This window comes from Tursiops truncatus, chromosome 15, assembly GCF_011762595.2.
Source record: "Tursiops truncatus isolate mTurTru1 chromosome 15, mTurTru1.mat.Y, whole genome shotgun sequence".
Lineage (NCBI taxonomy): Eukaryota > Metazoa > Chordata > Mammalia > Artiodactyla > Delphinidae > Tursiops > Tursiops truncatus.
Window position 1 is genome coordinate 72754760 of NC_047048.1, and position 16926 is coordinate 72771685.

General features: G+C 50.1%; 1 protein-coding gene across 24 annotated transcripts in view; it reads right to left on the bottom strand.

Annotated features, from left to right (window-relative positions):
* Positions 1-2679: 2679 nt before the first annotated feature.
* The window catches only part of ZMYND8 (zinc finger MYND-type containing 8), a 126720-nt gene continuing 112473 nt past the window's right edge, over positions 2680-16926 (bottom strand). For 12 of the 24 annotated variants that reach the window (XM_033840814.2, XM_033840834.2, XM_033840831.2 and 9 more), the window contains 6 exons: positions 15826-15904; positions 13544-13783; positions 11520-11677; positions 10315-10381; positions 6251-6334; positions 2680-4372 (listed from right to left, as the gene is read on the bottom strand). In XM_033840814.2, coding sequence (XP_033696705.1) covers positions 4233-4372; positions 6251-6334; positions 10315-10381; positions 11520-11677; positions 13544-13783; positions 15826-15904 — 768 coding nt within the window. In that variant the 3' untranslated portion in view covers positions 2680-4232. Of the gene's footprint in view, positions 4373-5188; positions 5377-6250; positions 6335-10314; positions 10382-11519; positions 11678-13543; positions 13784-13958; positions 15615-15825; positions 15905-16926 lie in introns of those variants that run through there. The other 12 variants (XM_033840828.2, XM_033840823.2, XM_033840835.2 and 9 more) reach the window with 3 other exon arrangements.

Genomic DNA, 16926 nt, shown 5'->3' on the forward strand with positions numbered 1-16926 from the left:
GATGTCCAAGTCACATAACATCCTTTAATAAATTCCTTTCCTGCTCAAACTACCTAGAGTGCACTCTGTTGTTTGCAACCAAAAACCTGACTCACCTCTAAATTCACTTAACCATCAAGTCTCAGTTTCCCAACCTAGACAAAGAGCAAAACAATACCCACCCCATGGGCAGTGGAGTCAGGGAGAGGCGTTTTGTAAACTTACCACAGTGCCACAGACACTGGGGCAGCGTCTTCTGAGGGACCACTGCACTGAGTTGTAAGTCAGGCAGACTGATTTGAATCCTGGCTCTAGCACTGACTGACCTGTTGTGTGACCTTGGGCAGGTCAATTTCCTCATCTGGAAAATGGGACTATGATTAGTGCCTGCCTCCTGGAGTTATGAAGACCAAAAGATTCCAGCACAGAGCAATCCCCCAGCACACAGCTCAGCATGTGGGACATACCCACACCGGTGATGCTGGAAGGAATATGAGTGACCTTTGTCTTGCTGGATTAAAGAAAATGAGCAATAATATAGGTGGTGTTCCTGATGTACCCTGATGTGAAGGGGGCCTGTGAATGCTGAAGTTTAGAAAACATTTATATGTTCGAAACAGAAGCCTGACTACACTTAAATCATACATTTAAAAATGGTTAAAAGGGCAAATTTTGTTACATATATTTTGCCACAACTTTTAATAAAAATTAATAATGTAATATACCAAAAATCATTGAATTATATACTTTAAATAGACAGATTTATGGTATATGAATTCTCTCTCTGAAGCTGTTAAAAAAAAAACAACCACCCTGGCTTCCCATCTCCTTCGGATCATAATTCAAGCCCCGACTTCTCTTCCCTCTCTGATCTCATCAGCCCCACCTCCACACTGAATCCCTCATTCTGGCCTCACTCGTCTTCCTCCTCTTCCTGGAAGATGCCAGCCCCACCTCAAGCCTTTTATATTTGCTTTTCCTTCTACCTGGAATGTTCTTCCAACCAGGTTAGAGGCTCTGAGCTCTGGCTGCCCATAGGAATCACCTGAGGAGCTTTACAAAGCCCCACCTCAGAGAGTCAGATGTCATTACTTGGGGAAGGAGGGTGGTGTCTGCTTTGCTGTTTTAAATCTGCCCAGGTGGGGACTTCCCTGGTGGTCCAGTGGTTAAGAATCCACCTCCCCATGCAGGGGATGTGAGTTCGTATCCCTGGTCAAGGAACTAAGATCCCACATGCCGCGGGGCAACTAAGCCCGCACACCACAGCTACTGAGCCCGCAAGCTCTGAAGCCCGCGCACCGCAAAGAGGAGCCCGCCTGCCGCAACTAAGACCCGACGCGGCCAAATAAATATTTCAAAAATAAATAAATAAATCTTCCCAGGCACTGCTAACATTCAGCCAGTGTTACTAAAGCGCTGCCCTAGACATCATGCTCAGTCCCCACCACGTTTACATTTCAGCTCAAAGGGCAGCTCCTTCGAGAAGCCATCCTCAATCAATACCATCTACCTCCCCTCCGTACCCTGCCTATTTATCTTCAGTGAGTCTATTCTACCTAGGATTCCATCATATGCATATCTGACTGCTTCCCAGTGAGAATGTCGGATGGATGAGGCCAGAGGCTGTGTCCCCAGTGCTTGGCTCACACAGATGCTCAGGACAGAGCTGTTGCCGCAATGAACCTCCACCAGTCCCCCTTGGTCCGACTCTGGCTCTGGGGACTGCAGTTCTGCAAGGAGGCCACCAGGCGGCGATAGTGCCCAACTGCGTTAAAAGTAGCCCCTAGACCCACCAGCCCTGTGCCTGGCCATCGCTGAGAGGAAGAAGCAAGGACCACGGCAGAGAGCATGGTGTCCCCCTTCTCCTCATTCCTAGACTCAGAGCCACGGGGCCCTGAAAACACTCCACCCAGACTCAAGTCAGAGGGAGAAGGCCCCGCTGCCCTGTCTGGAACCTCCAAGCCCTTCCCCTCTTACCTGGCCACGCACCAGAGCCCCGGATGCAGCTGCCTGGGTGGACTCCCACGGGGCCCCTCACGTAGCTCATGACTCACCCCCGAGGGACCTGCAGGTCTGTCTGCCATGGCCAGTGTCTGCAGACACGCTGAATATCCATTGACAGGGGGCTGCGACACATGCTGTCTCCTTCCACACGACAGGTTCCCACACCCACAAAGAGGAACAAAGAAGTTGTTGTAAGGTCCTCCCTAAACCAGTCCCACTTTGTTCCTTTCACAGCACCAGTCAGGGATGGCCTGCGGGCCAAATCCAGTCCCTGCCCTGCTTTTGTCCAGCCTTGAGGAGGGCTGAGAAGTGTTTAACATGTTTAAATGATTGGAAAAAAAAAATCTAATTTTGTGACACATGAAGATGAAATGACCAGGGTGTGCCTGGGCAGAGACAAGGCCCCACGCTGCCCACGGAACTCGTAGGAGCTCAGGCCCCCATCCTGGCCACGGAAAGGCAATTCACTCCCCTGCCACTGTTTTTCCAAGACTGACCCAGGATTTCCCTTCTGTTCTACATCTCTGTCAGTAAATTCCCAGGAACTGGACTTCCCAGGAAAGCACCACGAGGGGCCCTTATTTATAATGCGCCCGCCACCCATGGACCTCTCATGGCCCCGTCCCCTGTGTCTGGTCGGGCAAACGTGACACGGCCATCCTGACCAAATGGAAAACTGCATCGAGGACGACCAAGCCATTTTTCCAAAACAGTTTAATTAAAAAAAGGTGAAGAATCTGAAAAAATTGGGGGGTGGGGGAACCCAAAAGAGCATACCGTGTGAGTCCACTGGCTCAGTCACAAAGAAACACCATCATCAAAAAAGATATTTAAGTTTAATACAAATTTTATACAAAGAAAATGTGAAAAAATACTTCCATATGCTAAAAGCAATTATGCTTCACAAATAAGGCCAGCTAGGCTATTTTTTTTTTTTTGACAACTGCAATTCACAAATGTTCTTTCTCTCCTGTTTTCTTCTAATACTCTCTTTTTATTTCTTCTCTAATATGGGTAACTAGCTGGAAACTGTACAGTTCGCATCCTCTTATCAACAATGAAGAGAAAGGAAACGAGACTAAAATGTACAACAGAAGGTACTGGAATGATATCGTACAATTAATTTTTCTCATATACATACATCACCTTTTTGCTTTGTTCAATGCTTCTTGTTTTACACAACATACAAAATGGTACTACAGCATACGTAGTGTAACAGACAGCACGGCGGTGTCCTGCGTCTTCTCACACTGCCTTTGTTTCATGCTGACATAAAAACATAAATAATACATACATGCTTCATCCCAGACTGAAATGTCCTCCGCGTGCGTCTCGCCTTTGACTTCTCACTTCCGCAAAGCATGGCCCGTCTCCTACCAGGTGGGTGTGAGTGTCTTTAAAGGAACCACAAAGCAAAGAAAAGATCTGTTTCAGAGCTTCTGACTTGAACGCTCTCTAAGTTCTTCCCTTCTGCAACTGAGCTGAGCAGGGCTTGTTTCTAGTTGATATTCTGTAAACAAGGACATTGGTTTTTTTTTTCCCTTTTATAGGAGTAGAGTCATCATGGAAATCACATAAAATAAACGAGCTCCTCCACATGTCCTTCTGGTCCAGAGAGCTTGTCTTTTAAAGCATGATAACACAGCATTTGAAAAGGGCCAATGGTTGGATGTGACGTGCCCACGACAGCACCGAATCTGTGCCGGAAACTCCTGATCCCAATGTGCTGTGTACAGACATAAGAATGGAAACGGCTCACTTTCCCCTGGGCATCCCAGGATGAGGACCTATGGGCCACGGTGATCCCCACGCCCTCTCCATACCACTGTGACAGGTGGGCTGGCTGACCATCCCTTCTCCAACATTCAAACATTCCTTTTGTTGTTGGGTGTGTTTCTTTTTTTTAAATTGTTTTTCCCTCTCTCTTTTTTTTTTATAAGTTAAAGTCAATACAAATATAAAAAGGGGAAGGTACTCTAGGCTCAATGACATCCACAAATTGTACATTATTTACATCTAAAGCACAGGTTTCATGTGGGTGGAACACTCCTCTGTCAAGGCTAATGCTGGACGTGACGTAGTGTGGGCTGCCCTCCGTGCCAGGTGCAAAGACCAAGTCTGAATGGTTGGAATCCTCCAGTCTGAGGGTGGCGATTCTCCTGCCTCACATTTCTTTGCTGTTTCCAGTTTTCCTGGTGTCTGGTTTTTTTTTCCTCCATGGGATGGGTGACTTGTGCCCCAACGTGTCCCTAGTCCCAGAAGGTGTCCAGCCGAGACTCTTTCGGGATGAGGCTCTTCGAACTGGTGCTCGCGTTGTGCTCAGAGCGTGCTGATCCCCGTTTCTCATCGCTGCCGCTCCAGCAACTGGACTTACTGCTCCGGGAATGGTCTGGGTTGGGGGGAAGTCAACCGGAAGGCAGGTTTTTAGCATTCCTGCCCACTTCCAGTGAATCAGAACCATCCCTGTGTGTGATCTGCACCTGCTTCCTGGTACCACCTTCCCCGCCCGACTCCACACAACACACACGGTCAAAATCCTGCCACCATTTACCGCCCTGGATTTGCGGGTCTGTGGCGTACACGGGCAGAACTTGTTTTTTTAGGATTTAACAAGAGCTGATTGGAAAAACAGGAGGGAATCATGCTCGAGAGAATCAAGGTGAGTGGGGACAGGTACTAAGTTATCGAGGAAGGTACTTCTTGTGTGGCACCTAGGACCAGGCACCCCTCCTACACGACCACACACCAAGCACCCCATGCCCTTGTGTCCTACCTTGGCCACTAAAAAAGGCACTGAAATTTGGCATTCGATCTACTTACTTCTGTTAATGGAGTTTCTTTCATCAGTGTATAGGCAACTTGAAAAACAGACTTAGAACCAAACCACCCGAAGCAGAGGAGTGAGGACCAGAATGGTTAAGCCCAGCTGGGCTTAATGGTGAAGACCCACTGGCTCCCAGTAAGGACAAGCTTAAGGGTCACTGAAGGATGCAAGAACCAGAGTAAGACCTACGGGAGCTTCAAGGACACGTGCGCCACAAGGAGCTGCATCGTGGCTGAGTAAGATACGAGGACACTGAAGGAAGAGCCAAGTGAGGTGTCCGTCCCACTGTGACGGCCCCAGCCTGCAGGCTCAGCGGGACGGCTGACTCTAAGAGACCCACCAGCACATCACTAAGACCCCATCATATCTTAGATCATTTACCCAGTTCAGACAGACTGGGACAAAACTTTTTTAACTTCTTGCGGTGGGGTGAGAATATTTGATTGAGAGAAGTCGGCTGTCAAGCTCAGAGACAGAATTGGAGTGAGGGAACAAGGGACCGTATCATCGCCTAGGGGGTGACCTTTCTGGTGATACGGCAGGCATGTACGTGGTCCTGAGGTCTGTTTCTGCAAGATAAGTAGTGAAGAGAATGATCAAAGGAGCTCCCAAGTAACATATTCATTCAGGAGAGAACTCTTCTTAGTCGCTTGCATCGGTGACCAGAAGGGGGCAGTATTGTATTGTGGTGGGCAGAGGCGGGTGGGGGCAGAGGGGCGCCAGGGTGGAGCTGTCTTACGGAACCTGAATCCACCGCTTCTTAAGCGTTCTTCCCTACTCGTGATGCCTACACCGTAGTTCTCTGGAAGGTCAGTGATACAGCTGGTTATCACCACAAGGAGAAAATCCTACAACAATGCAATCAAGTCACACCGAGTCTCCCCAGCTCTGCTGAAGGTGGAGACCAGCTGGGCCACTTAGAAGAAACGGGAGCAGGGCTGAGCTCAGCACAGAAGCTGCATCCCAGAGCGAGGCTGGTCACCTGAGTAACTGCAGAGCCTGACTCCTCCCACGGACCGGACATGGGGCCGTGGCTGATTCCACCCATCACTGCAGAGGACAATGGGTGTTAGTCTAGGACCCTTTCTGGAAAGAGCGAGGATGAGGCCCCTTCAAGAAGCCAGACCAGGGACTTCCCTGACAGTCCAGTGGTTAGGACTCCACGCTTTCATTGCCAAGGGTGTGGGTTCGATCCCTGGTCGGGGAGCTAAGATCCCACAAGCTGAGCGGCGTGGCCCCAGAGAAACCTCTTTTCCTACTGGGGTTTCCGATGGCCACCAGAGGCAAAGCTAAGAAGAAACAAGGCAAAGCAAGACCCATCACTCAGGAGAACGGGAGAAGACACACCCACAAAGAAAAACACACACAGACACACACAAAACGAGCCTTCCGCGCGCCAGGAAACGTTCCCCAGCAGCTTCCGTGAGGCGGGGTCATACTTACACTTCTGGGCTGGGTAGCTGGGGTGCGGCTGGTGGTCTGTGCTGGTTGGGACAGAGGCGGGTTGCTTGTCACACCTGTTGCTAACTGAAGAGATAGCACAGGCAGCCTCAGAGTCTGGTAGAGGGCTCAGATCCGCACAACCCCAAGGCCTCGCTACTCTGCTCAGCAACAGGCTACACTGGTCTTAGCGCTGGGTGGCTGCTTTGTTGATGTCCCCATTTTCCAACTTAACGCATTCACAGGAGACTAAGGCTTTTAAAAATGCATATTAAACCATGAACAGGATCACGGGACACAGCACGGCATTACAGGTGGGAAATACGGCGTACAAGGACATAAAAGCAACTACGTAAAGCCATAAATTCGCAGAATTTTGAAGGCAAAATTCTAGGAACCACTAGCTCTGCCAAGAGCTTAATGCAGCCAGGGCGAGGGGAGGCACCAGCACCACAATTTAGGTGGAAACCTCCACCCAAGGAATCCAGATTCTTCAGGGCAAGTAATCACTCATCTACTGCCAAGGCTGATGACAGAACAGGGAAGAGAGGGCGCCGGAGGTGCATGTGGTGAGAAGGATTGAGGAAGAGGCTACAGATGAGTTATCAGTGGGCCACTCCCCAGCCATGACGGAAGGACACCAACAAATAATATCTGAGATGGAAAGAGTCTAAAATGTGTGATAGGGAAAGTGTCTCAATAAAATAACTGTCCTAGTGAAGAATTTGGGGGAAATCATTGAAGGTATGATAAAGGAAACATTAAAAAGAAAAAAAAAAACAGAAACTCCAGGGAAAAAGCAAGGCTATATACAAAGGTGGAAATGTAATTGCAGTGCACATCCGCAACAAATGGCACGACCAGAACGATGGAAACACAGATTATCCTACGTCAATTTTTTAGCCTCAACCAACAGCCGAAAGCGAGAAGACCCAACTGAAGTTACACGAGAGACGCACATGTCCTCCACCTTGGTGACGGGAGAGTCAAAGTGGGAAGATGGCAAGTCTGGATATGACAGGGGCAGGAGAGGTGAGGGAGGTGGTGGGCACCAAGAGAGGGGGCAAGAGATACCGTCCCCAGCTGACAGAACAAGAACTAAGGAGCAAGTGCTTTACTTGACCAAGGTAACCCACAGGCACATCAAACAGTGACATAGGTAGTTTGGGAGGAGGGCGAGTAGAGAGGTGATAAAAGACCCCAATTCTCATCTTTTAAAGCCAGAAGTCAACAAGCAACGTCTAGATAAAGTCCAGCAATAGAAGTATGGGGAAACACGTTATTCACAAATAAGGAGGTTAAGTGCCAGATGTACCCAAAGACAGCCATGGAGACTGAGAGCGGGAACTGTTTTTCCCAGTACAGTTTTAGTTTCTCTAACTATAGTCATCCCTTGGTGTCAGGGATCGCACAGGGGATTGGTTCCAGGACCCACCACAGATACTAAATCCCGTGGACACTTAAGTCTCACGGTCGGCCCTCCATCTCCAAATCCACGGATTCAACGAACCACAGATCCTGCAGAACCGTGCTGACTATGGGAAAAGATCCATGTATACGTGGACCCGTGCAGTTGAAACCCCTTCAAGGGTCAACTGGATATGCGTGCATTGCTTTACAATCTTAAAATGAAGAGACAAGTGAACAGGAAAGGCCCACGCCCACCTCGAGGCAGCTCCTACCCCCTACTAAACCTTCCTCCCTCCCGACTAGACCCTCATCTTAACCAGCCTAGTTCCAGAAGTCTATAAAGAGCTCAGAAACCTCAGTGTTTGTAAACCTTTGTAAAGCCCACGTTCCTCCACAAGATTCCATCTACGCTGTCAGCAAGCAGTGAGCGCTAGCAGAAACCATTAGACGTAAGAGGAATCAGAAAACCAGCCAGTCTGTCTGCTCTGCCGCCAACCATCACCCAGGGTGCTTTGGTGAGTAAACAGGGGAAAGTGAGAAGTCTGGAGCTCGCTGTCCTGACCTGGCCTCCAGTGACCTCCCGCTCGGTTCCCTTCGGCCCACACTCCAAACACGGCAGCACTGCCTGAAAATGTTTTTTCCTCCAGCTGCTGACAATGTGGGACCTTTCCCTCCCTCCCTGCTTTCCCCCATCTCATCATTAGCCTCCTCGGGACGATATTCTCCCCACTCCCCAACCCCGGCGCCAAGTCACCAGCGTCTTCCAGGCTCCTGGCTCCCTCCCTCCAACTCCCCTTTCTACCCCCTCGGACACCAGGGTGCTTCAGGTCAAGAAGGATGGGGAGGCCAGCCAACAACGGCCCGTGGGCCAAATCCAGGCCAGTGCCTGTTTTTCCAAGTACAGGTTCACGGGAGCACAGGCCCGCCCATCTCTCTGTGTGTCATCTGTGGCTACTTTCATCCGACAACGGCAGTCGAGCAGTTCTGACCGAAACTGTGTGGCCCTCGAAGCTTAAAATATTTACTCTCTAGGGCTTCCCTGGTGGGGTAGTGGTTGAGAGTCTGCCTGCCGATGCAGGGGACATGGGTTCGTGACCCGGTCTGGGAAGATCCCACATGCCGCGGAGCGGCTGGGCCCGTGAGCCATGGCCACTGTGCCTGCGTGTCCGGAGCCTGCGCTCCGCAACGGGAGAGGCCACGGGAGTGAGAGGCCCGCGTACCGCAAAAAAAAAAAAAAAAAAAATTTACTCTCTGGTCCTTTACAGAAAGTCTGCCAACCCCTGGGCGAGGTAACATTTCATCCACCTCGGAACTGAGGTACGATGCATCTCCCAACCACCTTCCTGCACGCAAGCTTCCCTGTCCCAACAGATTCCATACTCCCAGGGCATCACTCATCTTCCCAAGGCCCGTTAATCTTCCCACATAGATCGCACCACTTTGCTGCTCCAAAACCTCAACAGCACCCCCTGTCTGCAGCAGTATTTCCACCTTGAGCCCTTCTCACTCCCCCTTTGCAATTGTGACACGTCCACTCAGTTCGTGCTGTTATTTTAAACTCATTTTCAACTTAAGTCAAACAGAAACTCTTATATCATCACCAAAAAGCAGGAAAGCAATAATACCTGCCATACATAGATCAACATAATGAAAACCAAACTGTAGTAGAAAGTTCTAGGTGGGCGCCACGCTGCTGAAGTTAAAAAGACAGATATCAAAAAAAAAAAAAGAAGAAGAAATCAAAGGGATGAAGAAGATACCTCAGCACCAAACTGAACTTGTTCTCAGAGATGTAACCAGAGGACTGAAGGAGGAGTGAGAAGTGAGTTTTTTCAACAGGTGGTTCAATCGTATTTAATGCCAAGTTCGTGAAGTCAGATCGTGTCATTCCCCCTGGTGCACCCCGAACCTGAACTCCACTTTCCAGCCCTTCAGGAAACTTTCTCCAGCCACCCTAACAAAGGACATCCCTTCTTCCTCTATGCACTAAAAGAAAATGTTTGGTTTTCAGTTGAAGAGAAGGACCCGGCAGAGAGAAAGATCCTAGAGCTGAAGGACCTTGAATTAAGCAGAACTGTCCTCACTGAAGACACCTTCTTTGAACCCTTCTGGAATGCCCTCAAACCGGTTTAGGAGGGTGCAGGGGAAAGACCCTTTGGGCTAGAAAAGAGGACAGCTCAAACTGCACAGAAGGGGAAAACCAAAAGTCAGTGTCAGAAAATCCCCCAGAACAGCCTACCAGGTTATCCCTCAAGTAGAAAGAGTTTTACAGAAAGATCATCTACCTAAAAATTTTCTTTTTTCCTCCGAATGCTCAAGTACCCTCATCCACTAAATGCGGGCATTGGGACCTCGGGGATAGTTTCACAGTTTCATTTCCTGTGGTCATTTCTCTGAGGGCAGAAGAACTGCCCAACCCAAATGCATCTTCCACGCCACCCCGGGTCAGCAACGGAACCCTAGGTCTTTGATGTGGTACCCCAAGAAATCAAACAAGTACAGGTAAATCCTGATCCGCTGACCCGCCCAGGGCACCCCCAAGGACCCCCAGTTTGAAAATCACAGCCCTATACCCTTCAGCTTCTCCCTGGGGACATGGCTCCCCTCTGCCCGTGTGGACCGTGAGAGCACCATTCGCCCACCAGGGGGCAACATACCAGAGCCTTGGTTGGAGCCTAAGAGAATGGAGGAGGGCGTCTCCCTGGAGCCAGAAAGGTCGAGGGTCTAGAAATACAAAAAGAGAGACATGGAGGCAAGGCACTGGGGCCAATGCAGCCCCCCCAGGGAAGCCCAGGGATCCATGGGGGCACTCATCACGGCCCCTACAGCACCCTCGTGCCCTCTGCCTGGCGTGCTCAGGCGGGAGAGGCCAGGTCAGCTGGGGGGCCCTGCACCTGGGCCCCTTTCTGCTCTACCTCCCCAAAACACAGCACTGGGGGCTCCTCACTCAACTCTAGAGCTGTGGCTTCAAGAACACTGGTCCTCAGCTCCCCTCTCTGACCTAACGCCCACCCCAGATTTCTGCCACATCCCAAAAGGAAGCACAGCCGTCCCTCGGTACCCAAAGCGGGATGGTTCCAGGAGTCCCCGAGGGTACCAACATCTGGGGATGTTCCAGCTCCTTACACACAAAAAAGGCCTCGTATGGTGAATACAGCGGGCCCCCTGTATCCGAGGATATCGAATACGTGGATTCAACCAAACATGGATGGAATTTCGGTTGGTTGCGAGAAACCCACGGATACGGAGGGCTGACTGCATATTACATCAAATTATATCAGTTCACTTTTCTTTCACCTTAACCTCTTACTAGGCAATAATATCAATGAAATCAAAGGGTTTTAACTGCTGGGATGACTTGCTTTTTTCCTAATAGACAGGAAATAAATACATAATGACTACAAATGTAAAAAAATGACCAAGGCGCCACCTAAAATAACGTTTGCGTGCAATTACATATACCACACACTGGGCAAGTAGGAGGTGGAACCTGTGGGTCCAGGAGAGCAGCCACCAGCCTCCTGCGACTACCTGTATTGAAATTCATTATAATTCAATAAGATTTAAAATCCAGGTCCTCAGTCACACTAGCCACGGTTCAATCGCTCAACAGCTACACGCGGCTAGTGGCTCCCATACTGGGCAGAGCAGATACAGAACATTCCCATCATCTCAGAAGGTTTTGTGGACAACGCCGCCCTACACATGCACCTTGTGAAAGGAGCCCTGCTAAGACTGTCACCCCCATCTGCAGCCTGAAGACAGACAAACCTCCCTACAGCACAGGACTCGCCGGGGTGGCGGGCATGGGGGCGGGTCTGAGACTCTGCATGGCCCAAAGGCATGTGGGAAGGAGACTCACCGAGCCACTGTCCTTGCTTTTCTCGGCTGGCGCCTCCTTCTCTTTCGAGCTGCTGGTTTCCGGGGGGGCTGCCTGCGTGTTGGAGGAGGTCCCCTGGGATGACTTGTTTAGTGTTTCTGTGTTCACCTCGGCGTCTGCTTCCTGCTGAGGCGCGGTTGCTGAGGGGAGAAGGGGACAGAAGCCAAGTATAAGCCAAGTGTGACGGCTCCCGGGCCCACGGGGAAGCCCATCCTGCGCAAACCAACACCTGTGAGAGACGCAGCTGCCACCCAGGCCCACTCAGGGCACAAGCACAGGCCCAGGGTGGCTGGACCAAAGCTTTCCAGACGCGGGAATTCCAGACTGTGCGTGAAAATATGTTCATTTCTAAGAGTCTGTGATTCAAGTTTTATTAAATCATTCTGGAGAGAAAGAATGTTCGTGAAACAAACACCCTGTAAACTGCTGTTCCAATTACTCATTTCATCATTTCTAATTTTAGACCAGTTTTCATCCCATGTTTTACCCTGTAACAGCAGAGCTGAGCGCTTCTGACAGACCACCCAGGCCACAAATCCTGAAATATTTACTCTCTGGACCTTCATTAAAAAAAGCTTACCAACTCCTGCTCCAGAGCTTCTCAAATTTGGGTCATGCGTGTATCACCTTTGAAAAACTTGTCAATCTGCAGATATAGTCCCTTATCATATTATTTATGTTACTTGTATTTAACTTATTTACTTTATTTATTTTTGGGTGTGTTGGGTCTTCGCTGCTGCACGCAGGCTTTTCTCTAGTTGCAGCGAGTGGGGGCTACTCCTAGTTGCAGTGTGCGGGCTTCTCGTTGCAGTGGCCTCTCTCGTTGTGGAGCACAGGCTCCAGGCGCGTGGGTGCCAGCAGCTGTGGCTCGTGGGCTCTAGAGCGCAGGCTCAGTAGTTGTGGCGCATGGGCTTAGTTGCTCTGCAGCATGTGGGATCTTCCCGGACCAGGGCTCAAACCCGTGTCCCCTGCATTGGCAGGCGGATTCTTAACCACTGTGCCACCAGGGAAGCCCTGTTATCTGTATTTAAATAAATTATTTGAAATGGAGACTTTTATTTCTAAGCATAGAAATCTAACATTAACCATAAATAAATGCTAATTGTAAAATAATCACTAATAAATACTATTAATAAATTCTAACTAGACAGTGTTTCCTGCTGGAGTCTCCTAGCCTGGCATCTGCTTGCTCTGTATTAGAAAGAGATTTCAGGGGACTTCCCTGAAGTCCCCACAGTGCGCCACAACGACTGAGCCTGCGCTCTAGAGCCTGCGAGCCACAACTACTGAAGCCTGCTAGCCACAACTACTGAAGCCTGCGTGCGTGCCCAGAGCCCGTGCTCTGCAACAAGAGAAGCCACCGCAATGAGAAGCCCTCGCACTGCAATGAAGAGTAGCCCCTGCTCACCACAACTAGAGAAAGCCCACGCGCAGCAACGAAGACCCAACACAGCCAAGAATAAAATAAATAAATAAATTTATAGAAAGAGATTTCAAAGACCGATTAGTTCCAAACCAACACTTTTTCCTTCACATGAGCACTGGGATCCCTTATTTAACACTATGAGTCCAGGATGGGCTCCATTGTAGGGGGCTCTCCTGTGCATTTTGCAGGGTGTGTAGCAGTATCCCTGGCCCCTGCCCTCTCGATGCCAGCGGCACCCCCCTCAGTTATGACAACCACGAACGTCTGCAGTCATTGCCAGTGTCTTTGGAGAGGGGACAGAGACAAAAACTGCCCCCGGTGGAGAACCAACCACGGCAACTCACATGAAACTAAAGTGATCCTCACAAGCCCCGCACTGTGGCGAGCAACACTGCGGCCAAGGAGACCAGAGGTTCAAAACCCCTGTGTCTGGAGTCCCGGCTCCATGTCTGTGTGCTGCTCTCGCGTGTGTTAAGAGTCACACAGGTGGTGAGCGAGCATGACGAGGGCCCTGTGGTCCAGGGGGAGCCAATAGCCCACCCTCCGCAGCCTGGGCCAGGAGGTGCCCCCGGGGCCCTACCTGACTGGGTGCAGGACTTCATGTGCTCAGGCCAGTGGGCCTGCTGGCAGGGGTAGTCGCAATAGCTGGTGTTCCAGCAGCAGTAGAAGATGGCCTCCTTCTTGCAGTTGGCGCACCACTGCTTCTTCTTGGTCTCGTCCACCGCCTGCTGCTTCTCCAGCTCCAGCTGCTTCTTCACCTCAGCAATGAGCCGGTCCCGCTCCTGCTCTAGGCTCTGCCGCATCTCAGCCATGGTCAGCTCTGCCAGGGGAGGGGAGGGGAGGAGGGGGAGGGGAGGGGAGGAGGGGGAGGGGAGGAGGGGGAGGGGAGGAGGGGGAGGGGAGGGGGAGGGGAGGGGAGAAGGGGAGGGGAGGGGGAGGGGGAGGGGAGAAGGGGAGGGGGAGGGGAGAAGGGAAGGGGAGGGGGAGGGGGAGGGGAGAAGGGGGAGGGGAGGGGGGGAGGGAGGGGAGGACAGGAGGGGAGAGGAGCAGATGCCAGCTTCATCAACTGTCCCCCGGCCCAGGCCGTGGGGTCATTCACACCAGGTCAGAACATGGATTCCAATAGACTCGGGTGTGGATCCTGGCTTGGAGATGCCCTGGCTGTGTGATACCCCCTGGGTGAGTCACCCATCCTGCCCGAGCCCCAGTGTCTACATCTGTAAGATGGGCATCCATCATGCTGACCAACAGAGCTGCTTGTGATAATGAACGTCAGGTGCCAAGGATGCAGATAAGGGGGCCGCATGGGGATTCTGCAGGAAACCCTCAAATAAACCCTTGAAATGATTTCCACTAAACTCACTTTGAATTTTATCATTAGTTTAAGGCTTTTTTTCTATCAAATACTTACATAGCACCTACTATCTGTAGGCACTGTTGTAAGCACTTTATAAACATGAACTCCTTTAATCCTTTATACTACTAATCCTATTAGGTAAGCATTACTATAATACCCCTTTCACAGATGAGGAAACTGAGGCACAGAGCTAATAAGGGCAGAGGTGGGGCTACAACTTGGACATGCTGTCTCCTTGGTGTGTGGCTCTAACCTACCAGACAGGGCATCGTGACTGACCATTAGGCTAATAAAACAACTATCAAACTGCTCACACTACTGAGATTTCTCTCAATTTTATATCAGACAACAAGTGCAACACCTGGGAGCAACTTGCACACTGGAATAAAAGAAAAATCAATGGTTCCTCGATTCCTTAAAATCTTCTTCCTGAAATTAAAAAAAAAAAAAAAAAACACCCTCCAAAAAACCACCAATAAAGAAAATTAACCCCTGGTAAAGATAAAAAGCACTTGTATCCAGACACAACATTTCCAACTAGGAGCCTGCCAACCATGACAAGCTCTGTCCAGCCCACATGTATTTTTTCAACTGTGTGGCCACTATTTTTAAATGAAACGATTCTGCATAAAAATAGATTCCTTGACTTTACAAGAAAAACAGGAAGAAGTGACAACATTCCAATAAACTTCCCTCCTGGCAACAAGGGAAGGAGCAGGGTGGGGGCTTTCCTGGTAGGCTTCCAAAGGACTGGAGTTTGCGTGATTTAAACAAGTATCACCTGCAAGCAGGTGGGCACCGCCCCCCCCCACCCCACCCCCCGGGTCCGCCTCCCTAACAGAACCTCCCGGTTGCCAGCGTTCTGACTCTGAGGCTGGTACTACTCAAGGGTCTGAAAGAAACTGCTCTGCCTTTGAGGGGAGACCCTTTTACAATATACCCACAGCGCAGTAAGCGAAACATCAATCTTATCTACAATCCATGGACCAACGCCCTCGCCATGACGTGGGGCACACAGGAAGCATCCGAAACTTTAAGATGCCTGACGGTCGGTGGTTACAAGGAGGAAAGTCTGGAGTCACAGCGCCCAGACGTGAACTACAGCTGTGTGAGTTTGCACGTGTCTGTGCCTCAGTTTCTGCTGGAAATAACAGACCCCTTTTTATCAGAAGGGTCTCTGTGAGAACTAGCTCATTCGTGAAAACTTCAGCCGGTTGCTGGAACAAGGTCAGAGCTCATACGCAGGAGCTGCTACCAAGGCTGTCGTGATGACCTTGTTGCTGGTGTTGGTATTCTGAAAAGAGGAAAAGGAGGGTGCCCTCCAGCTCCATCCTTCATATCTGGTTTCTCCAGGTCAGACTCTCCAGGATGCTGTGGTCTCCCCACCAGTGGTGCATCCCCCTGCCCTACTTTTGATTCAATTCACATCTGGGTCAAACGGCAGAGGTGCCAAGAAGCTCACATCCAGAACCTTCCATAGTGCAGACCAAGTCAGCAGGACTTACCCAAGTTGTGTTTCATTTCCGAGAGCTCCTGCTGGTGCAGCCACTGGAGCTTCTCTATCTCAATCCTCAGCCTGCGAATCTGTAAGGAGAGAGAAAGACTTCTTACAAAGTGCACCTGGCTGCCTTTTACCAACAGGGCTCGGAAGCTCCAGCTCTCATTACAGGGTTAACGTCATGTGCTGAGGCAAAGAGAGAGCAGCCTGTGCTGGCCTCCCCACAGCTGCAGTAAGAGAGGTGGGCGCCGGTGGGTTAACCCAAATTCGGGAGAACTTCTGCTCCAAAAAGCCAAATATGGGTCGGCTGTCTTTTCCAAGAAATGCTCTAGGAAAAGCCACTTAAAGTAAGAAAAGAAGACCAGGTCTTCATGATAAATAGTATGCCACAGGTTTGAGGAGGATTTTGGTCTAAAACATGAAACAAAAACAAATGAAAACAAGCTTTACTGTATCTCTTACCTAAGATTTTGGGCACAGGGGTGGCATGATCACCCTCTTCAAAGTCCAGAGCTTAACATTTCTGGAAACCACAGGGCATTTTGGGGGGTAGGAGTAAATTGGGAGCCAAATTCGTTTGGAGGAAGGGAAATGTAAACCCAATGTGAACTGATACAAGGCTGTTGACAGGTTCTCAACTGGGATGATTTTTGCCCCCCTCCCTCCCTCCATGACACTGCAGTGCCTGGAGACATTATAGGTTGTTTCTGGCATCCCGGGGGGTAGAGGCCAGAGATGCTGCTAAACGTCCCAGATGGACAGGACGGCCCTCACCACAGCGAAGCACAAACGTCAAGTTGAGAAATCCTCATTTATCAAACACGGTGGGAACAATTACTGTTTCACTGCAGAAAACACTGTATCTAATCGTGGGAGGGGGCTGCATATTACCTCATTAAAATCTGGAAAATTCTGGCACATATCTGGACCCAAGGTTTCAGGTGAGACATTACGGATCCAATACTTTCCACTCCACGCCAGTTAAAATGAACAAAAAGGGACGAAGTATGGTAGCAGGTGGGGGTGAGGATGGGGAAGTTTTTCTAAGTTCTTGTTTGACGTCCCAGCACAATCATCAGGAGGGTCACATTAGCAAAAATACCCCAGG